Source organism: Pelmatolapia mariae, linkage group LG20 (genome assembly GCF_036321145.2).
Source record: "Pelmatolapia mariae isolate MD_Pm_ZW linkage group LG20, Pm_UMD_F_2, whole genome shotgun sequence".
Lineage (NCBI taxonomy): Eukaryota > Metazoa > Chordata > Actinopteri > Cichliformes > Cichlidae > Pelmatolapia > Pelmatolapia mariae.
In genome coordinates this window covers 30,702,388-30,725,098 of record NC_086244.1, presented here as the reverse complement: position 1 = coordinate 30,725,098, position 22,711 = coordinate 30,702,388, and the positions used below count along the sequence as shown (strand labels likewise).

The window sequence follows — 22,711 nt, the reverse complement described above, 5'->3', positions numbered from 1 at the left end:
CAGAGTTGAATCTCCTGCCCTCCCTGCAAACCAATCAACGCTGTGCTGTACTTCTAACCCCTCAGCAGTTAGAAGAAGGCCCCTTATGTGCCAATCAGCCACAGGAAAAAGATTATCTGTACATGGGTGGCATGTCGACCTTGATGCGTAAAGCGCTCATGGGGTCTTGACAAACATAGAGATGTATTCCAGCACTTTGGAACTGAGTGCTGCTCCCCTCATGTTGGGCACTGTCTGCACACCACACACACGCCCTCGAGGAAGTGTAGCGTGCCTTTCCTGGCCAGGGGTTCGCTCTGATGGATGTAGCCGGGGGGAGAGCGGCCCTGCTGAGCATGGCGGCTCGGTGCAGCGGGAGCGGGCCCAGGTACAGGTGACAAGCGGCTTTGGTCAGAGCATGGAGCAGCTGCAACTCAAGCACGACGTTGCCTGGAGATAAGAAGGTAACAGGGTCAAACTGGAGTCTAAATTAACACCATGGCTAATGTGGAGAACCGCAGACAGCGCTGCCACTGGATTAAAGTCTGCTCACAAGCCGGCTGGGCGGCGGGTATCCCGAGCATGCAAAGCGAGAGCTTTCAGTGAGTAAATGAAGAACCTGAGAACCACCTGACCTAAAGCACAAATCGTTCACTCTGTAAATAAAAACTTAAAATTCAATTCAATCAAGCATCAGGCTTCTTAGAGTAATCCAAAATGTGGTTGCCTCATCAAAAGAGTTTTAATAAAACAATATTAATCATGTAATACACCATAATTTGCAAATATATTCTTTAAAAATCAGACATGATTTTCTTGTTTTTTTTTCTTTCTCATTTTATCTCTCATAGTTGAGGTTTACCTATGATGAAAATTGCAGGCCTCTCGCATCTTGCACAGTTGGTGGCTGACTAAATACTGTTTTGCCCCACTGTATAATGCAAATGCTCTTTGAATGTTGTACTCCTCTTGAAAGGAATTTTATTATTTATTATTTTACATTTTAACATGGATTTCAACATTTTTATATTTCACACAATAAGTTAATTAATAAAGCAATCAATAGAGTAAATTGTAAAATAACAAAAAAAAAAAAACCCAAATGTACTGAATAAATAAATAAATAAATAGGCATAACATAAATCGTGTTTGTTTATAAATAATCTGTAGTCATATTCATCATGTTGATAACCAAAATGGTAATATTTGTAAATAAAAAAATATTACTTTAATTAATCATTTAAATTTCCTGCACTTGTGAGGACATCCACATGACGTTCAAAAAAATTACCAAGTCCAAAGTTCAAATGTTGAGTGCTGTATGGACGATGTCCAGAATTGGCCATGGACTGGTGGACCCGATATAGACACGATCTGCATGTCTAATGTTTAGTGAGGTGAGAGTCACGTTTCCCAGGCTGCCACTGATGACATCCTAAACCTGCAGGAGATAGAGGATGTTCAAGAAGTTGTGCTACTGTCCCTGTCCAAGAAGATGATCCTACAGCTGCTTCATGTAAACAAAACTGATTTTGATAGAGGAGGATTAGTTAGCATGTGAAAACTGATATTTTCCAAAACCTGGACTAACAGATGAAGCAGCATTTTATGTCTAGAGATGGGAAACAGAAGGTGAAGCACTTTGATTGCATTATTGAGTCAAACACAGTTCTCAGTGCTTCCCACAGATTTAGATTCTTTTTTTGGTGTGCGGTGTATGTGGACTGTGATCAGAGGAAAACAAGCTTTCTTAAGTAATCTAATAAGACGGTTCAAAAGAGTCTGTCCAACTGCAGTTGAGTGATTTAGGACAGTCACAGCTGGTAAAGAAAAATAGGAACCATAAAGGTCTGGGGCTAGCAGCTGTTCATTTACCTACATCTTAAAATCTGTTTGTGGGAAACACTGTTTCTTTGTTATAAAACTGCAAAACATGAATTCTGGACAACCCCCCCCCCACCCCCCGAATTGGATAAGTGGAAGAGAAAGGATGGATGGAATTATAGATAGACAAAATAAAATAAAGAGTCAAATAAATAAAAACATTAAGTGCCATAAAAAATACAGTAAAACAATAAAATAAACAGGTTGTTTTACAATAAGTAAATAATAATAATTAATTAACTTTTCAACAGAAGCCCATTTAAACAACAGTGTTTTTAACTGCTTTGTCAAAGAGTCCTTAGAGTCAACTAAATGTAGTGGCAGTGGTTGCCTGATCCACAGCCTTGGCATCACTGACTGAAAGGCTCTGCTCAACTGGTAATAGAGTAGAACTCAATGATTTTTAGCAAATTTGGCATCAAAGTGATTTCAGTTAAAACATTTACATCAGTAACAAGAAATCTTACTGTAAAATTTGTGAATCGATTGACATCCACCATGAAGCATTTTCCACTGTCAATGCCTGAGTGCTTGTAAAAAATTACAGTTTCTATGGCTTTGGTTTCATTGAACTTGTGTGCTAGTGTGGTTAACACCTAGGTTAAGTAAAGCCATTGACTATATGTCAAATGAGATAAATTTAACAATAACTGGTGAATCATGTGTATATAAACAATGGTCAAATATAAGTGACATATATTTCGCAGTAGGTAGATAGCATTTTTGATTTTTTCCACAGAAAATCTATTAAGAGAGTCCTCTGATAATTTAGAAGAGCAAACTCTACTATAGAAAGAACAACAGGAAGTGATAGTTACCACTACTAATACTACTACTACTACTACTACTACTACTAATAATAATAATAATAATAATAATAATACATTTTATTTAAAAGCGCCTTTCAAAACACTCAAGGACACTTTACAGAACAAATAAGACAAGCATAAAAACAGGAAATGAACACAATAATAAAAGTTTAAGAGCATGGAGTAGTTATACAGAGTAGGCTATCTTGAACAGGTGGGTTTTGAGGGTGGACTTAAAAAGGGGGAAAGAACTGATGTTTCTGAGGTCAGGGGGTAAGGAGTTCCAAAGTCGAGGGGCAGAGCAACTTAAAGCCCTGCACCCCATGGTAATAAGACAAAATGAAGGAACAGAAAGAAGAAGAGAAGAGGAGGATCTGAGGCACTGGGATGGGATGGAGATCTGTACCAAGTCAGAGAGATATGGTGGGGAGAGAGAATGAATAGCCTTAAATGTGTAAAAGAGTATTTTAAAAATTAATACGGAGTTGAACCGGGAGCCAGTGAAGCTGCTTCAGGATAGGGATGATGTGGTGAGTAGAGGGAGTCCTAGTAATAATACAGGCAGCAGAGTTCTGGACACGTTGAAGCTTGTTGATGAATTTTTGTGGCAGGCCAGATAACAGTGAGTTACAGTAGTCAATCCGAGAGGTAACGAGACTATGGACGAGAATAGCAGTGGCATGTGGAGTGAGGAAGGGGCGGAGGCGATTGATGTTACGGAGTTGGAAATATGCTGAGCGAGTGATATTATTGATGTGAGAGTTAAAGGATAATGTACTGTCAAGAATGATGCCCAAGCTTTTCACAGAGGAAGAGAGGGAGAGTTACTGTTATTGTAATTTATTAGAAATCTGTTTGTGTGTATCTTTTTATGCATTTATAGTGAAACATTTCAAGGGATCCCTTGAAATGTTGTCCCTGTTTTGCTAGTTACTCTACAGTAGTTACAACTTTAGAAAAATATCAACTCATATTTATTATAGCTTATATATAGGTATATAGGTAGTCCACCTACCTAAAATCTGAGGCTTAGGGTGTACCTTAAGTCAGAGCATGAAGAAATGTTCCTAGTTAACACAGAACAGTAAGAAAATCTCAATTATATATAATTACTGCCTTTGTTGGAAACTCTAAATGGATTTGCCTGGATTTTTAGTTTGTTGTGAGAAACGGACTATTACGCCTAATCATTTCCATGCAAATGAAAAAAACAAAAACAAAACAAATGGTTGGGAGATTTTTCACAAATCAGTATCCAAACGCGTCTACACAGCAGCTGTACTCAGATTCCTGTGACATATACACACTAAGTTTAAGCACTTTTAATGCCAGATTCTTTTAAAAGTATAGGGTTTATCCTTTAGCCAAATAGAAACAACCATATTCATCATTTTAAAATTCACTGAGGAATAGATCTCATAAAGGTATGTACAGCATATTAAGATACTTTGGGGATGGCTTCCATGTCCTGAATAAGATAAAGAGATGGAGTCTGATGGAGGAAATTTTTTTACAGAATAATCATTTTCATTTTTGATACTTTATGCACAATTTTCTAATAATACAGTTTTGTGCGTACTGAGGTATTTTCATAGTGTTTTATTGCTTCTTTTCCTGAAGGGATGGTTTGAAATATTCCTCCACCACTTGTCATTTTCAGCTAATGATAAATATATTTTTGCTAATATTGTAGATATTTATTTAACTAAAGAAGTAATGATACTTTACACTTCTTCTTCTGCCCTTCACCCCATCTGCTCCGGCATAATAGCCACACAAATAATAATGTGAATAATAAAATAAAAATAAATAAATGAAACAAAATATTAACAAGATGAGCCTACAGAGACTCTACAGTGCTCCTCTTGGGAAAGCAAATATGTTTGGCACTACATTCTCTTTTTTGCAGGTTGAGAATGACTTATGTTCTGTTGCTTAAGCTCAGTTTCCCTAGTTTCTCATTATTGATATTTTTAGTTCTATACTTGTTGTTGCTTATGTTTGTCCCCGTCGCATCCGGTCTATTTGTTTTATGTCAGTCTCATCTATTTTGTGTTTTGTTAGTCTTTCAGTCTTCTCAGTCATGTACCGGTGTCTGTCTGTTTCTCCCCAGTCACAGTGTCAAGCCCACATCTCTTAGTCTGAGTCTCAGTGTGTGTCATTTTGTGTTTGATTTTGATAGTCTCCTTCCTTGTGTGTAACATTCAGTTTTTCTTCCCTTGTCTCATTCGTCTGGATTAATGTCAGTGTTAATTAATGTCAGGCCACAGGTGAGAACATTAATGTGTTCTCACCCATGGCCTGTTCCCTTGTTGTCCTCTATGTGTATATACTGTCTGCATCTCCATCTGTTCACTGTCTCATCGCCCACTAAAGCGATGTCTTCCTTGTGAGTTCTGTGTTGTCTGTTTTTCCCTAGTCTTCTCCAGAGTTTCTTAGCTTCCAGGTTTTGCACTTTCCATGTTGCTAGTTTGTTCCCTTGCATTAGTGTTTGCATTTTTGTATTTTAGTGAGTTTTCTGAATGTTACAGCAGTAACACTTCCTCTGTTAATTTGTTTTTTAAGATTTGTTCAAAATACCATAAAAAAGTTAAGAGACTGAAACTTAGTTTCATTTTATTGTTAATACATCACCTATACATACGTGTATCTGTAAAACAATGACATAAAAAATTGTATAGATTAAAGTTAAAAGGTTAACACAGATTTAACCACTGTATGTTATTAACTATTTGACCTAAAATGCAATTTATTACCAGTGAACTGGTAATAATTTTGGCTCAGGTCTGATTACTGGCAGACATGTTGAATCAATAAATCACTTAAATAGAACTAGTCTGACAAAGTGAGGCAGGCTAAAATTACTCACAGAGCAACACATCTATAATATACGATTTAAAGAAACACCTGAGAAACAAAATCACTGACATCTATCAGTCTGGAAAGCATTACAAAACCATTTCTAATGCTTTGGGACTCCAGTGAAACATGGGGAGAGCCATTATACACAAATGGAGAAAACATGGAACAGTGAGGAAGCTTCCCAGGAAAATTATTCCAAGAGCGCAACAACAACAACTTTGACTCCAGGAGGTCACAAAAGAGTCCAGAACAACATAAAAGAACCTCGTGTCTCAATTTAGGACAGAGTTCTCGACTCAACAATAAGAAAGAGACCGGGCAACAACTGCAACCATGGGAGAAACCCACCGCTGACATGCTGTAGACAAAAAGAACACAACACTTGACTCACATTTGGCAGAAAACATCTTGATGATCCCCAAAACTTTTTGGAAAATACTCTGTGGACTGACGAGACAAAAACCTTTTAGAAGATGTGTGCCCCATTACATCTGGCATAAAACTAACACAGCATTTCAAACATCAAACCAACATCAAATCAGCAGTAAAATATCGTGGGACCTGGAAGACTTGCTGTGGTAAATGGAACAATAAATTCTGCTGTCTACCAAAAAATCCTGAAGGAGAATGTCCAGCCATCTGTTCGTGACCTCAAGCTGAAGCGCACTTGGGTTTTGCAGCAAGACAATCATCCAAAACACATCAGCAACTTCACCTCTGAATGGCTGAAGAAAAAGAAAATGGAGAATCTGGGATGGCCCAGTCAAAGTCCTGACCTGAATCTGTTAGATGCTGTGGCATGACCTTAAAAAGGCAGTTCATACTCGAAAACCTTCCAGTGTGGCTGAATTACAGAATTCTGCAAAGGTCACTGGGCCAACATGCAAAAGACTCATTGGCAGTTATCCCAAACGCTTGATTGCAGTTGTTGCTGCTAAGGATGGGCAAACCAGTTATTAGGTTTAGGGGGCAAACACATTTTCACACAGGGCCCTAAAGTTTTGGATTTTTTTCCCCCTTAATAATAAATGCCGTCATTTAGAAACTGCATTTTGTGCGTGGTTGTGTTATCTTTATCTAACATTTAAATTTGTTTGATGATCTAAAACATTTAAGTGTGACAAACATGCAAAAGAAGAGGTAATCACACCACTGTATAAATCTAAATCATATCAGTCTCTTGCCTACATCAGCTCAAATGTATTAGAGGCAGCTACTGGCTAATGGTTTTGGTATAACTCTGAATAAGATTTTGAAAGTAACGCTGAGTGTTTTTTCGAGGTTGAAAAATTATAATATAACATTTGGGAAAGAAATACCACAACAAAAAAGAGTAGAGACTTGAGAGTACTGCCAGACTCTGCAGCGGCTGGATGTACTTGCCCTGATAAAGGATGCTTCCCGTGGCAAAGATGATCCAGGTGAGGATCAGCAGGAGGAGGCAGAAAGTTATTGCTTTGGCTTCATTGTAATTTTTTGGTAGGTCTTTTCCCATGTAGGAGAAAACAAAGCAAAGAGCACACAATGATAAAGGTAAAGCCAGAGAAATCAATGCTGCTTTAAAATCAATATCACAATCAAGTATGATTTTTTGGGGGTTCCAATAGATGTCCATTTTTGAACTCGGGGGAGCATATATATAGTTAATAAGAAGGAAGATTGCCTGTGTCACAAATGACACAGTGATGAACAGCCACTGTCCGTGATATTTCATCCACCAGCTGTGGAGTTTGGGTATCTGGGCTGCTATTTTGAAAATGCAAACAATTTGAAAAGAGCGCACAACGAAACAAGCTAAACAAACAGTGAAGAATAAGAGAAATGGTAAATATCTTAAGATACAGAAAGCAACTGTTGGTTCACCAAAATAAAAAAATACACTAAGACTAGACAGACCGAGACAACCTAAAATTAGGAAGCACATTGATCCTCCAGCAGATTTGACAACAGGTGTGTTGTAGTTCAGGGCAAAGAGAACAGACAAGGCCAGTGAGATGAACACCAAGATAAAGGCACCGACCATGATCACTATAGCCCAAATGTCTGTAAATGGTGTATACTCCACCACTCGCAGATTGCACGATGTACTTCCTTCTTCAGACCATTGTGTGTTGTTACAATTGATGCAGCTGTAGGGATCCTCTGTGTTACATAACGAAAGGACAAATGGTCATTAGTTTGACTTAAAAATGCTATTGGATTAGGTTTGCTCCATTGTAGACATTAATCACCATCTGACTACTAAACCAAGCAGGCTGATGCTGGACAAAGTTCAGTCTAAAAAGCAGTAGGAAGTAAGTAATGTTATATAGTTATAGTGAAATCATATTGAAATCAGTCTGTCTTCATAATCAGGATAATTTGCTTGTGGCTAGAATTTATCAGAAGATATTTTGCATATAGACAATGTAGTTCAGCTGCTTCTTTTTTAATGGCGAGCTGTTTTTAGCAGTTATAAGTGACAGTGCAGAGAGACTCTCGAGTAGTTTAGTGACAGAATAATAATACTGACATTACTTAGGTTTTCCCTTTCAGTCATCTGTTTAGTGCATTTCCCCCATATAGACATATGGACAGGAACATAGATGGATTATTTTTAATGGAGCTTGTATTTCAAATACTAAAATTACTGTTACTTCCCAACTGTTCCATCTCTTATTGAACATAGCAGTCCCAAGATTTTAATCAAGCATATTTTATGCATTCCTGCGCCTTTACTTGATTAAATACTTCACAAATTTGCAGTCATATGAGTTAAGGACTAATAATTGCTACTCTGATTTGTGCAGTGATGCATTTGCATAAATTTAAAATAAAAGCAGATACTTCACCTGTGATGTTGTTATAAGTCCCATTTGGACAGATTGTGCAATTGAAGCAACATTTGTGGATTCCATAATCTGTTTTCTTGTACCCTGCATCACATTCTTTAGAACACACTGAAGTAGGCACCTGCACACAATTTTTGAACAAAGTCAAATTTAAGGACAGCAAACACAATACTATGAACAACAGAGGCAAACATATACACAAGAATTGAGCAGTGGAAAAAATGATTTTCAATCAAGGATTTACTAAACATTCAATTTTTTAAAAACTCACTTACTTGTCCTGCTGTGTGCCACTTAATTATGGTGCTGTTGATGGAAAAATGAAATGATCCATGAAAATTATAATAGCCAACCTCATGTACACTTCCATCGTGGTCCCAAAAAACTATTGCATAGGGTCCAAACATGGGTTCACCATTCTCATCAAACTGAACAGTTTGGTTTAAAAGTGTAAAATTTGACTTCCTCAGCTCTGTAAGAACCTGATACAGACACAAAAAGATTGGATTATTAGAATGTGTTATTCTATGTGTTACACATGTTCAGCATTCTAGAAAAATATGTTTTTTGGGTTTATCAAAACCACTGACTATCCCTGGTGTTAAGTAAACCCCTGGCTTTAATTTATCAAAGCTATTTTGACAGTCTAACCTTTACAGCAGGATTCAGTAGGAAGAATAGACCATTATTAATTAATTAATTTTTTCCCCTACTGATTACTCAGGCCACACAGTCATGTTTTCTCCAACTGAAAAACGTCGCTAAAATGTTAAACATTTTCTACTTCAATGGACTTTATTAAAAAACTCGCCTTCCAAATCACATCTGGATTTATGTATTTTCCTCCTCTTGAATCTTGGACAAACATAATTAGAGGAAAAACTCGCATCTTCACTACACTACATTAGCAACCTGTTACAGAATTGTTGTTAAACTTTTATTATTGACTTTCAAAGCATCACAGGCCTTGTTTACGTTATATATTTACTTACACCATTTAGAATAACTTGTAACCATGTCTAGTATTATGCAACTTCACTCAAACTTTTAGACTATTTTTGATATCCTTTTCTTGTGAGGATATTATTAACACCAATAGTATAAAGCTTTTACTTATAACTCAAAGGTTTACTTGCATGGATGTAAATTTAAAGTAATGCAGACTCTTTTTAGTCTTGTTTCCCCTCCTTTTCTAACTTCTGAATCCAGTTAGCTCTAGTTGATGTCAGTTTAGGCCCTCGCATTCTTCTTTAAAATCATGCACCGTATGAATGGCGAAACAATGTTTTAAGGTTGAAACCTATACAACCCTTTCAAATGATTTTCATAAAGGTGTGAATACATTTAATACATGATCATGTACTTACCATATGGGGGTAGACTGTAATGTTGTCTTTACATCCGTCAGCTCCACATTGTAAGACATTGTGTAAGGCATGAGCAATGGAATACACGGCAGAATAAACAGGAAAAGAGAACGATGGATCTGCATCAATGATTTCCTCAGCAGTCAGTCTACTGCAGTTGCAAATCTGATTACAAAACTTCTGTTGTTTTGCATTTTCACAGTGAGTCTGAGCTTTGAAAGAATAAATAAACTCACTGAAACCAGGTATTGTCATGCTTGGCTCAGCAACACCAAGTACAGTTCCAATATTTTTGATTCCTTGTATCTGGTCTCTTATCTTTTTGTTTAGGGACCATGTATCAGTTGCTATCCACACCTTGTTTCTAACATTTATTTGTTTCACTGACTTCATGAGTTCTTCAACTGTCCATTCAGGTGCAAACACAATAATGACATTTACATTTTGTGCATTGATCTGTTTGAATATTGCTTTGTAATCTGAGTAATGATCAAGGGCTTTGTTATAAGCCAGGCAGATGTCAGTGTCCTTGATTTTCTTTAGAAATAATTGTAGACCATCTATGCCATAATCATCATCAGCATAAAGGAAAGCAACCCATTTCCAGTTGAATTCCCTCAAAATGCTAAAAATTACTTCAATTACATCTTTATTGGCATGCACTGTTCTCATAAAAGAGGGATAAATTTGTCTTCTTGAAAAGATTGAACTGGAAGCTCCATAACTGACCTGTTAATAGAATAATAGAAAAAAAATGTCACCATAGTTAGTCACAACAACTTGTTGCTGAGAGCTATTATAACTTTTTTAATAACTTCAACAATTAATTTTAGTATTTTTAACTGCAACCTTTTTTGAGCAAAGAAATAGATATGAAATATTTTTTTAATCATGTATCTGTATTGAAAAATGTTAAAGTACAGAAGTTTTTAGATTTACCATTGGAATGAGATCCATCAAAAACAGTGAGGCTATAGCATGTGCCTGAGGGCTTGTATAAGTCCCGACCACTGCTATCACTTTGGACACATTACTGTGTGCATCCAGAGGTCGGATTAAACCATTAACAGAGATTAGGTTGAAAGGTCCTGGGAAATTCACAGTATCTGTGCAGTGGTCGAATATTTCATAGCCAAGAGACACATTTGGCAGTATTTTGGTAGAATTGTTGATTTCTTCTACAGAGAATCTCATCAGCTGAAACCTTCGATAACTGGACAGAATAAAAGCTGCACTGTGGGCAGATGAAGGACAGTAATACATTCAGTTTCAATACTGCTTGTACACAGTAAATACTGTGACTGAGGTCAGTAAGTTTTAAATCTATGAACAATGTGTATAAACCGGCAATTAATTTCAGTGGCTTAAGCCAAATGTTATAATATCTAATCATTTAAACTCAAGATTAAGGCAAGAGTACTCAATAATAGCCTTTTCACATATTTTTCATGATCAATTTTGTTTTATCACGAGAAGGTATCCGGCAAAGTTTAACTTACCTGGAGCAGTCAATGGCTTCTGGTCTGTGGTGATAAAAAGAGCTATTGACTTGATGAATATCAAAAAGACCACCTAACAAATAATCTCCTTCTAGTTGAAACTCAGATTCTGGGACAGTGCACTGATCAAAAGTATTTAGAAAAGACCCAAGCACACAAAGATAAGCAACAATGTGCATCATTCTTAAATAACTATTTTTTACAGTCTACTGTGAACTGTAACAAAATTTGACTGCACCTGAAGTTATGCGACACTGGCAATGGTTGAGCCTTTGTGGTCATTTTCATAGAGGATGAATGATGAATAACTAAGGTTACAGAATTCACAAATCAGTATGCAAAAATGATCTCAACTAATACAACAGTTGAGTGGCCCAACTGTTTTATTAATCAGATGGGGCTGAACATCAAACTAAATGTTTGTTCTTTTATCCAGCTGATCAAATGCATCCAATATGTTTAGTTAAGTTCAAGATCAAGTTTTTGTATATAACTGCAAGTCATGAAAATACAAACAGACATTAAATTTAACAGATTTAGAACCCAATTTTTTAGGAGTTTTATTACATTTCAACTAAACATCCATTCATCCATTAGTAATCACAGATTTGCATCATTTTGTTTCATCCATTTATTAATGGCTCTCAATCTCTGTTTTCTTGTTCCTCTGCAAAAGAAAGATAAAAACAATTAAAAACAATTAGCACAATTCTTTTCAAAGTTTATACACAGAATATGAAGTACATCAAAAGTTGGTCTACAAATTCCAAATGAACCTCAGTCTTTGAAACACATCATAAAATGATCTGAAATACTGCTTATGCACTTTGGCACATACAGTAGCACGTTTTGAATAAATATCTGCAAAATTATTTAAACATATGATGTAAAGCAAAATGATTGCTTTATTATTATTTTTTGCTAATTGTTCATTCACCCAGTTTATCTTTCTAAGCTAACTGAGTTTTATATTATAGTCTATGGACGTGCCCCAAAACACAGTATCACATTTGATAAATAACTCCTTGAAATTTGGAAAGATGCAGGATCTTAAATTCACTACTTTGGAAGTACCTCAGAATTGCCATGAATTGGTCAAACACAGTGTTACGTGCCAAGAGATGTGGCTTTGCTGTTGTGTTCTATTTATCTTTCAGGTGTAAAGCCTCGTCCTATTGGCCAGTTCGAAGTTGATTGGCATGTGTCTATTGGCTGGTCTGGGCCCAGTTAGCCAATCACACACCGAGGATCACTATAAATGAGCAGCTCCCTGGCCAGCTGGTGGCTGCTGGCTTCTGCTATGACAAACATTTGCAAACAGGCTTCTTTGTATTATGTGTGGTGGGAGGCTGGACAGGTAAGCTGGGGTACCCTATACACTGGTTGCAGGTTTTAATCTGTTAGACACACTAGGTTATGCGGTTGATGCCACTTTTGTATGTTTTCACTGACTTTTTGTCGAGCAGCTAGGTAAGCCTTTTGTTTTGCATTTTTGTTTTAGTTAGGCCCTGGAAGCTATCGACCTCTTTTTGTTTTATTACTTTCTTTGATTTGGCTCAACCGCCCAGTCCTCCTCCCCCACCTTTTTCTGTTGTTAAGTTGACTATCAAGGCAAGCAACTAATAAATCCTGCCTGAATTTTAACTGTCCTGTTGTCCTTCTCCTTCATTAATTGTGGTTGTCCGGTGTTGCTGTCTCCTTCCTGCCTTTGCCACCACCATGGTGGGGGGGACGTAACAACAGCCTAAAGATTTATAACAACAAGACTGCCAAATATTTTTAAAAAATCAACAGTTCAGTTGAATTCAGTTCAATTTAATTAATATAACAGAGTAAACCCTTACAATCAGATGAGCTCTATATGACCAAGCGCTTTGGCAAGAGTGGGAAGGAAAAACTCCAGCATAACCTGGCTCAAAGAGGGGTGGCCATCTGCTGTGACCAGTTAGGGGTGAGGGAAGGAAGACAGGACAAGAACATTCTGTGGAACAAAGCCAGAGATTAATAATAAGCACTGATTAAATGCAGAGTGGTGTATAAACACCAGTGAGTGGATAAAAAAGTGGAGTGAAGAAGAAACACTCAGTGCATCATTTTTCAGCACACAGTGCTCCCGCTCCAGATCTGCACCGGCATTCTACTCCAGCAGCTCTCCTCCTCTCTGGCCCAGCCGCGACTGAATCAGGGAAGGCATGATGAGATGATGCTTGCCGGCTGTGAAAAACAGCCTTCCCTGACACCACACCCTTACCTCACCACACCTGACTTAGGCCGGGGAGCCTACCAACCTAGTCTACTCCCCTCCCCCGCGAGCAGGAGAGGAAATCAGCCACGACCATCTGCACTCCGGCCTACGGACCACTTTGAACTTAAAAGGCTGGTGAGCCAGATACAACCGTGTGATCTGGGCGTTGGCATCCTTCATGCAGTTGAGCCATTGCAGCGGGGCGTGATCCAAACAGAGGGTGAAAGGGTGGCCATGGAGGTAATAACTAAGGCAGTTGACCGCCCACAGGACGTCCAGGCACTCCTTTTCTACTGTGCTGTACCTGGCTTCCCGCTCCAACAGTTTCCTGCTGATGTACACAATGGTGCAGTCAACCCCCCTTGCCTGCTGGGACAAAACGGCTCCCAGGGAGGGAGAAGTTAGGCGTGTGGAGCAGGGTGTTAAAACGAGTGTTAAATCTGCCCTCTCTTTCTAGTACTTTGCTGTATTCTCGCTGCAGCATTTTGGATCAACTAAAGGCTTTTCAGGGAGTTTAAGGATTTCCTAATAATAATGAATTGAAGGAGTCCAGCCAGCATTAAATGCATTAAATGAGACATGAACTGTTTCTAATTTTAGAGATGCTGTGCAAATGTGCAAGAAAGCAGTCCTACATATTTGTTTAATATGTGCATTGAAAGACATATCCTGGTAAAAAAAAATGACTCCAAGCTCCCTCACAGTGTTACTGGAGGCCAAGTTGATGCCATCCAGAGTAAGCATGGTTACATACCATATTTCTAAGATTTTTAAGGCAGAGTACAATAATTTTTTTTTTTTGTTTGAATTTAGGAGCAGGAAATTGAAGGTCATCCAGATCATTCCCACAGTTTAAAAATTGGTGTGTGTTATCTGGCTTCATGGAAAGATAAAGTTGGATATCATCTACATAGCAGTGAAAATATATACTATGACTTCTAATGCCTAAGGAAAGCATGTATGGTTCTAGCATGGAACTCTGTGGCAATTCATAATTAAACTTAGTGTGTGAAGAGGACTCTCCATTTACATGAACAAATTGGAGTCTATTAGACAGATATGATTCAAAGTACTCCAGCACAATAGCTTTAATACCTACAGAATGCTCTGTTCGCACAAGAACTGGTACTGCCTTACAACCAATTTATTTTGTTATTATCTGCATAAAATCAATGCAGAACAACGCAGGGAAGTATAATGACACACAAATTTAGGAACCAAGAGGTTCTTGGCTAACATTGGCTTAATTGCCCCACTGGATTATTATTATTATTTTTATCTTTGATTTTTTTCAACAACTCATGAAACAATCAAACAACAAACAAATATTTCAGTCCTCCAGTAGAAAATTCAGAATTTTAAAACCAGCTTGGTAATTTTATTTATCAAACTGAGAATAACTGAGTGTAGAGGAAACACATGGAAAGGGGATCAAACGCCATATTTTATACATAAGGCTTATGTCTGATATATAAACAAATGCATGCTCTTGTCTCATGGAAAACCATTTCCTTTCTTTCTAATATAGTATACAAGAAGATACAGTATTTACATAAACAAATGCTACCAAAGCCTAGAACACAATTTAAGAATAAAATAACTCAGAACTGCAGTACTTGGGTTAAACCAGCATACAAAAACTTTTGGAAAATTGCTTTAAAAACTGTTGCTATAGAGGTTTGTCATGTCAAGCTTGGAAAAATGTATGAAGTTATTATATTTAATGTATTTTTAGAAGATATTATTGCATACCTGACCTCCATATGACATGAATGAAGTAAAGATGATCATGAGATGATGCGCTGCAAACAAATAGACAGAAATTAAGCTTTTTTTGTTTACTTTTCCTTAAAATGCTACATACTTTAATAATTTAGCTTTGTATGACATAATTGTTCAGCACACAGGTTGTTATAAAGAACATAATTTGCAATTTCTCTAGGTGACCACAATGGTCTCACCAGAATTTGAATTCAGAAAACTTCCTGATGAAAGGGCAGAACTCCTCATTCTTATCTGCAGGAGATATAGGCTACTGGGTGAGTTAGTAGTTTTCACATTACACAACAACATCAACAACAACAACAACTTGCATTTAGGAAAAAGGCTTATTCCAGTTGCTTACAGTAAGATAAATGGCTAACTCACAACACACCTGTTGCTGCTGTGAGCTCTTCACTTCTATGCGATCACTTGCTCATCAACAAAGTTCAACTTCCCTTGGTGTTGATGTCATGCATTTTTTGGTATCCATTCATCACACTGTTAAAATATACACTGTTAATCAACCTTTTTTCATGAATGTTCAAGTGACTAGTGAGAAAGTGGTCATAATAAATAAAAATTTGTATCAAAAAGTCAAATCATCTAGTTACGTAACACCCCATAAGGCACTTTTGTGTTACCCCAAATGAAGAAAAAGGCATGAGTAGATATGATAGAAAGCATACATGGAGGGTTTTATCCAAAATCCACAACCGTGATACTGTAAGTTTCTTGTGTGACACCCTGGTAATGAGATACCTTCTTATAGGCCACCCGGTTGGACTGTAACAGCTGATATTAATTTGTACTAAGTGGCAGGATTGTTTTCTAATTAGTGATAGATTTTATTTGTTCACTACTTTTCTCATTATTACACACAACTGATGGACATTTTGGACTTCAATTCAATTTTATTTATACAGAGCCAAATCACAACAACAGTCGCCTCAAGGCGCTTTATATTCGACACAGCTGAACAGACACCACACTGAAATTTTACTGAATGACATTTTCTCATGTAAAACGCTGTATGCTTAAATGTAAAATTAACGCAATTTAAATTTTTCAAGAGAAAGAACTGAAAGACTAAATGTCCTGGTTTTGTGTTTAGTTACATGCAGTATAATCTAGTGAGTATGTTTAAAACAATAGTCTTCACTAAATTAAAGAGAAACATAGGTTTGTTGTCAACATCATTTAGTTTAGTAGCTAAAGTTCAATATATAACAACTGACTTGCACCCTGTGTACATTTGTTGTCATAGAAGTTATCATAATTGTCAACCGACTCGCCCATTAGGTGTTAACAACCCAGAGCTGATGCAAACTGGGTGAGCCCAACTATCATGGGAGGAGTGGCAGAGGTGCATAGAGTTTGCATTTACTGTGGTAAACCAGGTCATTTCATTGCTTCTTGCCAAGAGGCCAGACATCCAGTAAAGCTGGAGATACTGGTGGGTGGCTTATTACAAACTGCACTTTACAGCCTTACTCTTCCTGCCACACTCTGTTACAATTATGACTCTATCACCTCTGCAAGCCTTAGTTGCAGCTGAACAAAGCCTTTTAGACTCTACACTTACTGAACAAGTCTGCATTCCATTAAACCACTCAAATAACCTATCACTGCTTCAGCACTAAACAGTCATCTTCTAGCCATCATCACCTACCAGAACTAACAACAGTCCCCTAAGAATATCCAGGTAGTATTTAGCATATGACTGTTCAATTGACCTCCTCCCTGGCGCTCCACTACCCACCAGCACACTCTCTCTGTGGAAAAATACAAGGGAATCATCATCAGTGAAACTCCATCCATTGGTCACGTTACACCTGGCCTTCAGCAGCTGCATGTATCTCTACATCTGACTATAGAGTAAGTGTGAGGCAGGAAAATATCCCCATAGCATTAGTACACAACTAACTAAAAGAAGGAATACGAAGCAAAACATTTGATCTCTGATCCAATAATAGCCTATAATAGCCTTACCACCAACCTGAACAATGTTGGAAAATAAGCAAATAAATAATTGTAAAGTTTGATTCACACTAGAGTAACTTGTCTTAGAGATGTTTACTATGTTTTGAATGGACTAGGCCTATTTTTAAAATTAAGCCAAAGATACTGTATATTTACATGTAATGTAATGACAGAAGTGACAGTTTGAACATTTTCAGCAACGTAATGAACTCAGGAATGACAGACATTGTGCAGTGGTGCCATCTAACGGTGAGATTAATATTACAGGAATCCTAAAACATGACAAAAAACATATGATTTGTTGTTGTTTGTTGTTGTCTTTAATTAAATCAATGATTTTTACACAGCTGTACATGAAAATATTATAATTAATACAGAATGTTGAAAACTAACTCACCAAAAAACAAAATCTAGCAAAGATACATAAAACTTTCACTTCATTTGAATCGTTCAGGTAACTAATTAAACAAACATCTATTCTTTAATGTGATATGCATATGCAACACCACAACCCAAAAAATCTTATTTAAACTTTTGTCAAAATGTTGCATGGCTGACTACATATATCAGTTATGTATGAGCATAAAATGAACAAAAATTCTTGCAACAGTCAGCTATTGTCACTGAAAGCCATTTCATGCTTACAGGAAACTGTAGCTCTCTTTATAACGTGGTTGTGCCCATCTCCCGTTAGCAATGACTGGAGCTAAGAGGCCAGCAGCTTTTCTGGTGATTTGCACATGCGTATTGTAGATACACTGATAGGACCCCTGCGCGTGAGACAAGCTGCTGCAGATTCTGCTCTCGCTTCTCAAAGATCTGTTGCAATGTGTGCTTTATATTGAAGTACAGCTAGTCTTTGTGATTTATTCCGTAGCAGATGACTTTCGTCTTGCTAACCACCTTGGCCAACATGCAGTGGCGGTCCTAGCCTGTTTGGCGCCCCGGGCGAACAGGCCCTCTGGTGCCCCCCCCCCCCCCCCCCCCCCCCCCCCCCAACACACACACACACACACACGCACACACGCACACACACATATGAAGAGAGAGAGAGTATGCATAGTATGCAAACGGCTACCAAACAGACATCATAATTCGTCATACAATGAGAACAGGACAAATCAACAATTGACAATGACTAGTTAATATTATATTATTGTATATATTGTTTGGAGTTTAGTCTCTTACTGTTACTATTTTTACCATTTCTTCTTGGAGGAACTGTAACCCACATAATTTCCTTAGGGATTAAGAAAGTATTCTGATTCTTAATGTTTTAGGATACATGACCTGCCATTATCCAATGACACATCTGCTTACCTGTATCTTTTGCTCGTTTCTCCTTGTAGGAGCCATAATTAAATGTATTGAATTTTAATGATCACTGGGTTTTCATTTGTTTGGTTGCTATGGTGATGTGTAACGGGAGTCACGTGGGTGCTAGCGGTGACATTAAGAGGGCGTTGTCAGTCTGTCTTTCACTGGTTTGATTTTGACAGAGAGGAGGGCTGGGTAGCCGTAGTTTTTGTTGACCGCAGCACAACGAGTTTCCCCTTGTTGCATTAGAGCCTGTGATGTTTTAAGAGTTTGAATCGCGAGCCGATCACATTGCTCTGTAAACTTTTCAAGCACTTTAATAAACAAGCAAGCAATTCCACCTCTCGCATTATTGCGTACAGTTGACAGCGCGTCAGGCAAATAGGCAGGCTCCATCCCCAGCCTCTAGCGACTGTGGAAGTCACTACACTCCTCTTCTTTTCTCTTTTTTTAAAACTTTAAAAACAGGTTGTGTGTGAGACTTTAAATCAGGGGTCTCAAACTCGCGGCCCGGGGGCCATTTGCGGCCCACGTCACCTCTACTTGCGGCCCGCATATTGATGTGAAGAAATATTTTTTAAAAACTGTTATACGAAAAATGATTTAATATGACGGCAGAGTGTTACAGGCATGTCCCTTTAAGACTGTAGCCTCATGGGCGGTGTAGTCCTTGCAGCAGGGAGAACGTGTGGGACCGCCCCTCCCGCTGTGTGTGTGTGAGCGTGAGGGAGGGAGAAAAAGGAGATAAGTACGAGGTGCCACCGAGCAGAAACGGGAGCTGGAAGCATGTAAATATAATAATAACCACTGCAGCCAAAAAGAGTGCCTGACGAGCCCAGTTTTAAGTAAGCTATTTAGACTCGACTGTACACTGTGTTCGTGTTGTCCTCCGAAACAAAGTTCTGCTGGAGCAGCCTTTCAAAAGCCTCTTTCTGTCTCTCGCTAACAAGGTTGACCCAGAGAGTAAAGCTAGTTCCCGGCTACGAGCCCGACATGGAACCCAAAGTATTAGCCGGAGGTCTCCTTACCACGGTTCGGAGCCGCGGACCTGGCTGAGGTAACAAGAGAGTGCAAACGTGTTGAGGGCTATGTTAGTTCAGTGAGAAATTTATTTGGAAAGAAAACAATTTTCACTTGCAGTCGAAAACTAATGTGTAGGCTTATGCCTGCATTTTTATTTTGTTAAATACAAACAAAATTGTAGCAAAAGTGCTGCCACTTGTCTGGCCAGAAAGAGCTGTTTATTTGTTAGTTCAATGAAACTACTGTACTATACTGTACTATACTGTACTATACTGCTGAGTGACCGTCTTCTGCTCGTCAAATACATTTCATTGCAATGTTGACCCTGTGCTAACTTGCATATGACAAATGAAACTGAAACTGAAAGGCTTCAGATAGTTGAGAGTGAGAAAAAAATTGCGTTCATGTTTGCAATTTTGTCTTGTTACACAATATTTGGAATTAAATAAAACAAACAAAACACTACATTTTAGGAAATGTTAGTGGGTGTTTTTGTTTTTTTGTACTACTTGGACACTAAAGTGGCCCTCCAATGAGATGACGGTGCCAGAAGTGGCCCGCGGCTCATTTGAGTTTGAGACCCCTGCTTTAAATCAACAAAATATAAAATATACATTTTAAATTGTTATTGATCCCTTTACCCCTAGTCCTAAAGTGTATATTTATTTTCTTACTCTTCTTATATTTATTGTTTGTTTACTTGCACTGCTGTAACTGGAGCTTCGTCGTCTCGTCTCTCTATATACTGGACTGTAGCGGAGATGACAATAAAGTTTACTTTGACTTCAGCAGCGAGCAGGCACACCGAAGGCTCTCGCGCTCACTTTTCGCGTAAAGAATTTGGAAAAAACATCGGTGTAAATTATAAGTCTGTATCATAATGTCTGCTGTTTTCGTGTTGTTGGTTTGTTTTTATTTTGTTTTATTTTGCGAGTTGGTTATTCATAAATTAGCATGGTATGTTGATCGTGATGCATAGTGGATTGCAGCTCTGATGATGTCCATGTCTGATACAACAGGCAAGCTGACCTGATGCATGCTCAGCAGCACTTTGATATTAGTATCTATGAGATGACTGAATATAATACGTTTAATCAGCTGCTTTGACAACACTCCACCTTTATTTTTGATTCTTATTTCGCCCCCCCACATAGATATTGACACATAACCATGTCACACACTCCTCAACCCTTTTAATTCAGCTATTTTTAATAGACTTTGTTCTGTGTTCCTGAGCTCATGAATAATAGTTTTTCTCACAGGACAGCCACTAAAAACATATAATTTATAGAATATAATAATGGCAATTAAATGGAATATGCAGAGTATTTAAAATGAAGTCAACTGTAAACACATACATATTATTAAAGACTAATGAGGGACATTTTTCTGCAAAAGAATTATTTTTACTTTTGGCATTTTGAGCAGTCTTATGTGTTCTGACGTCTTTTCATAGTGTTTTATTCCTATCACTTGTAATTTTTAGCTAACAATAAATATTTTGGGGGTTAGTATAGAAGATATTTATTTAACTATTGAAGTAATATTATTTTACAATTCTTCATCCAGGTGGAAATATCAACTGTGATTTGTTATAGTTTATTAAACTTAGATGGAGCAGTAGATGGCCATTGACATCAGGGACGGATCTAGAAGGGTGGCATGGGGTGGCAAGTGCCACCCTAAAATGATCCATTGCCACCCCAAGTGCCACCCCAGTCTTGCATATGACAGTGTTGTTTATTAAAATAAGATATCATTAACAGTTTGAGCGTAGTTACAGTCAACAGTGAATATAAATGCTAAAATTGAATATATTGCAGAGTGTTCCCCCCCTCCACCGTTAACAAATGGTTCAGCCCATAGCAGGACCGGCTTTTTTCTTGTTTTCAGTAGCAAGCGATGCTTATGATTGTGGCAGAGCACATTTTGAACAACACCATGGGAATTTCGGATTTTACACAGGTGGTCGGTTGTTACACTCTGGAAATGGAAGGAAGGTGAGTGTTATTAACCCTCTGTGGTCCACAGACACGCTGCACCTCCAAATCACATGACTGATGTAAGCTGACATAGCAACAAGCTGCAGCCACGCTGAGTGTCTATTTCAGCCCACATTGAAAGTTCAGACTTCAAAGTTTTTAAATTTTAATTACAGGCCAGTAAATCAACAGTTATGATAATATATATAAGCCACGCCTTTTTCTAAATACTGTTGTCACATTTTTGTGTGTGTGTTTTAAGCGTTTTCTAAGGACAGCGCGAAAACGGTAAAGAAAGGAAAAAAAGCCACCTCTTTCCTCTCGGTGGAAAAATGTACCATGTCGCCCAATTTAAAAAAAAAGTCAATATGTAGGATTTGGTTGTTTAGGAAGAGGGAAAAGTTTTGGGAGTGACGGTAGCGAGAGCGAGCGAGTGAGAGAGAGAGAGTTTTTAGATGTGGGAGATTTGTGACGTTTAGTGTGGAGTTAGGGTTGCCAACCGTCCCTTAAAAAACGGAATCGTCCCGTATTTAGAAACAAAAGTACACGTCCGGTATTGAGCTGAAAAGGGACGCACTTTGTCCCGTGCTACAGTGAGAATCAAAAGTAGTCTATAAATGTTAATGGAATTAACGCTTTGTTTGAAAACATAATTCCCAGCCCCTCTCCTGCTTTGTGACCAATAAGCTGACAGCACACTTATGACAATTCAAGTATGACAATTCAGATTACCGCCAGGGGCGATTTTAGCCCATTTTTGGGGGTGCTGAAACGAATCAAAGCACCCCCAAAGATTTCTTACTTTTTTTGGCAATATTTGCTGTTTGTGTGACACACTACTAAAAATATAAAAAGCATACAGTACGTAATTGAGATGGAACATTTTAACAACAAAAGTATAGATAACCCCCCCTCCCCTACTCCCAAAATGGTTTGTTCCAGCTCGGCTCTTCCCTGCTCTGGCTCTAGCTAGCTCCGTTGCTGCCAGAGAGATGGTGGCTGAAACGCAGCGGAGCGGAGGTGGAAGCGCCTGGCTTAAAACAGGACATATTAGCTGCATTTAACCTTCAGTTACTCTTTATATAGTTAGGTAGGAGTCAGGTCATGTTTCTTTTTAGCTGAAAAACATTACATCCAGGTAACCTGCTGGGTTGAAAACGTGTTTCCCG

At 38.0% G+C, this 22,711-nt stretch overlaps 1 protein-coding gene across 1 annotated transcript; it reads right to left on the bottom strand.

The window, feature by feature from the left end:
• Positions 1–6,747: 6,747 nt before the first annotated feature.
• LOC134618975 (taste receptor type 1 member 1-like) lies at positions 6,748–11,350 on the bottom strand. The gene is made up of 6 exons (XM_063464638.1): positions 11,232–11,350; positions 10,672–10,966; positions 9,733–10,461; positions 8,641–8,847; positions 8,366–8,486; positions 6,748–7,676 (listed from the first exon to the last, which is right to left on the bottom strand). Exons 2-6 carry the CDS (start codon positions 10,924–10,926, stop codon positions 6,748–6,750), a joined length of 2,241 nt encoding a protein of 746 aa, XP_063320708.1. The 5' UTR covers positions 10,927–10,966; positions 11,232–11,350.
• Positions 11,351–22,711: the final 11,361 nt, after the last annotated feature.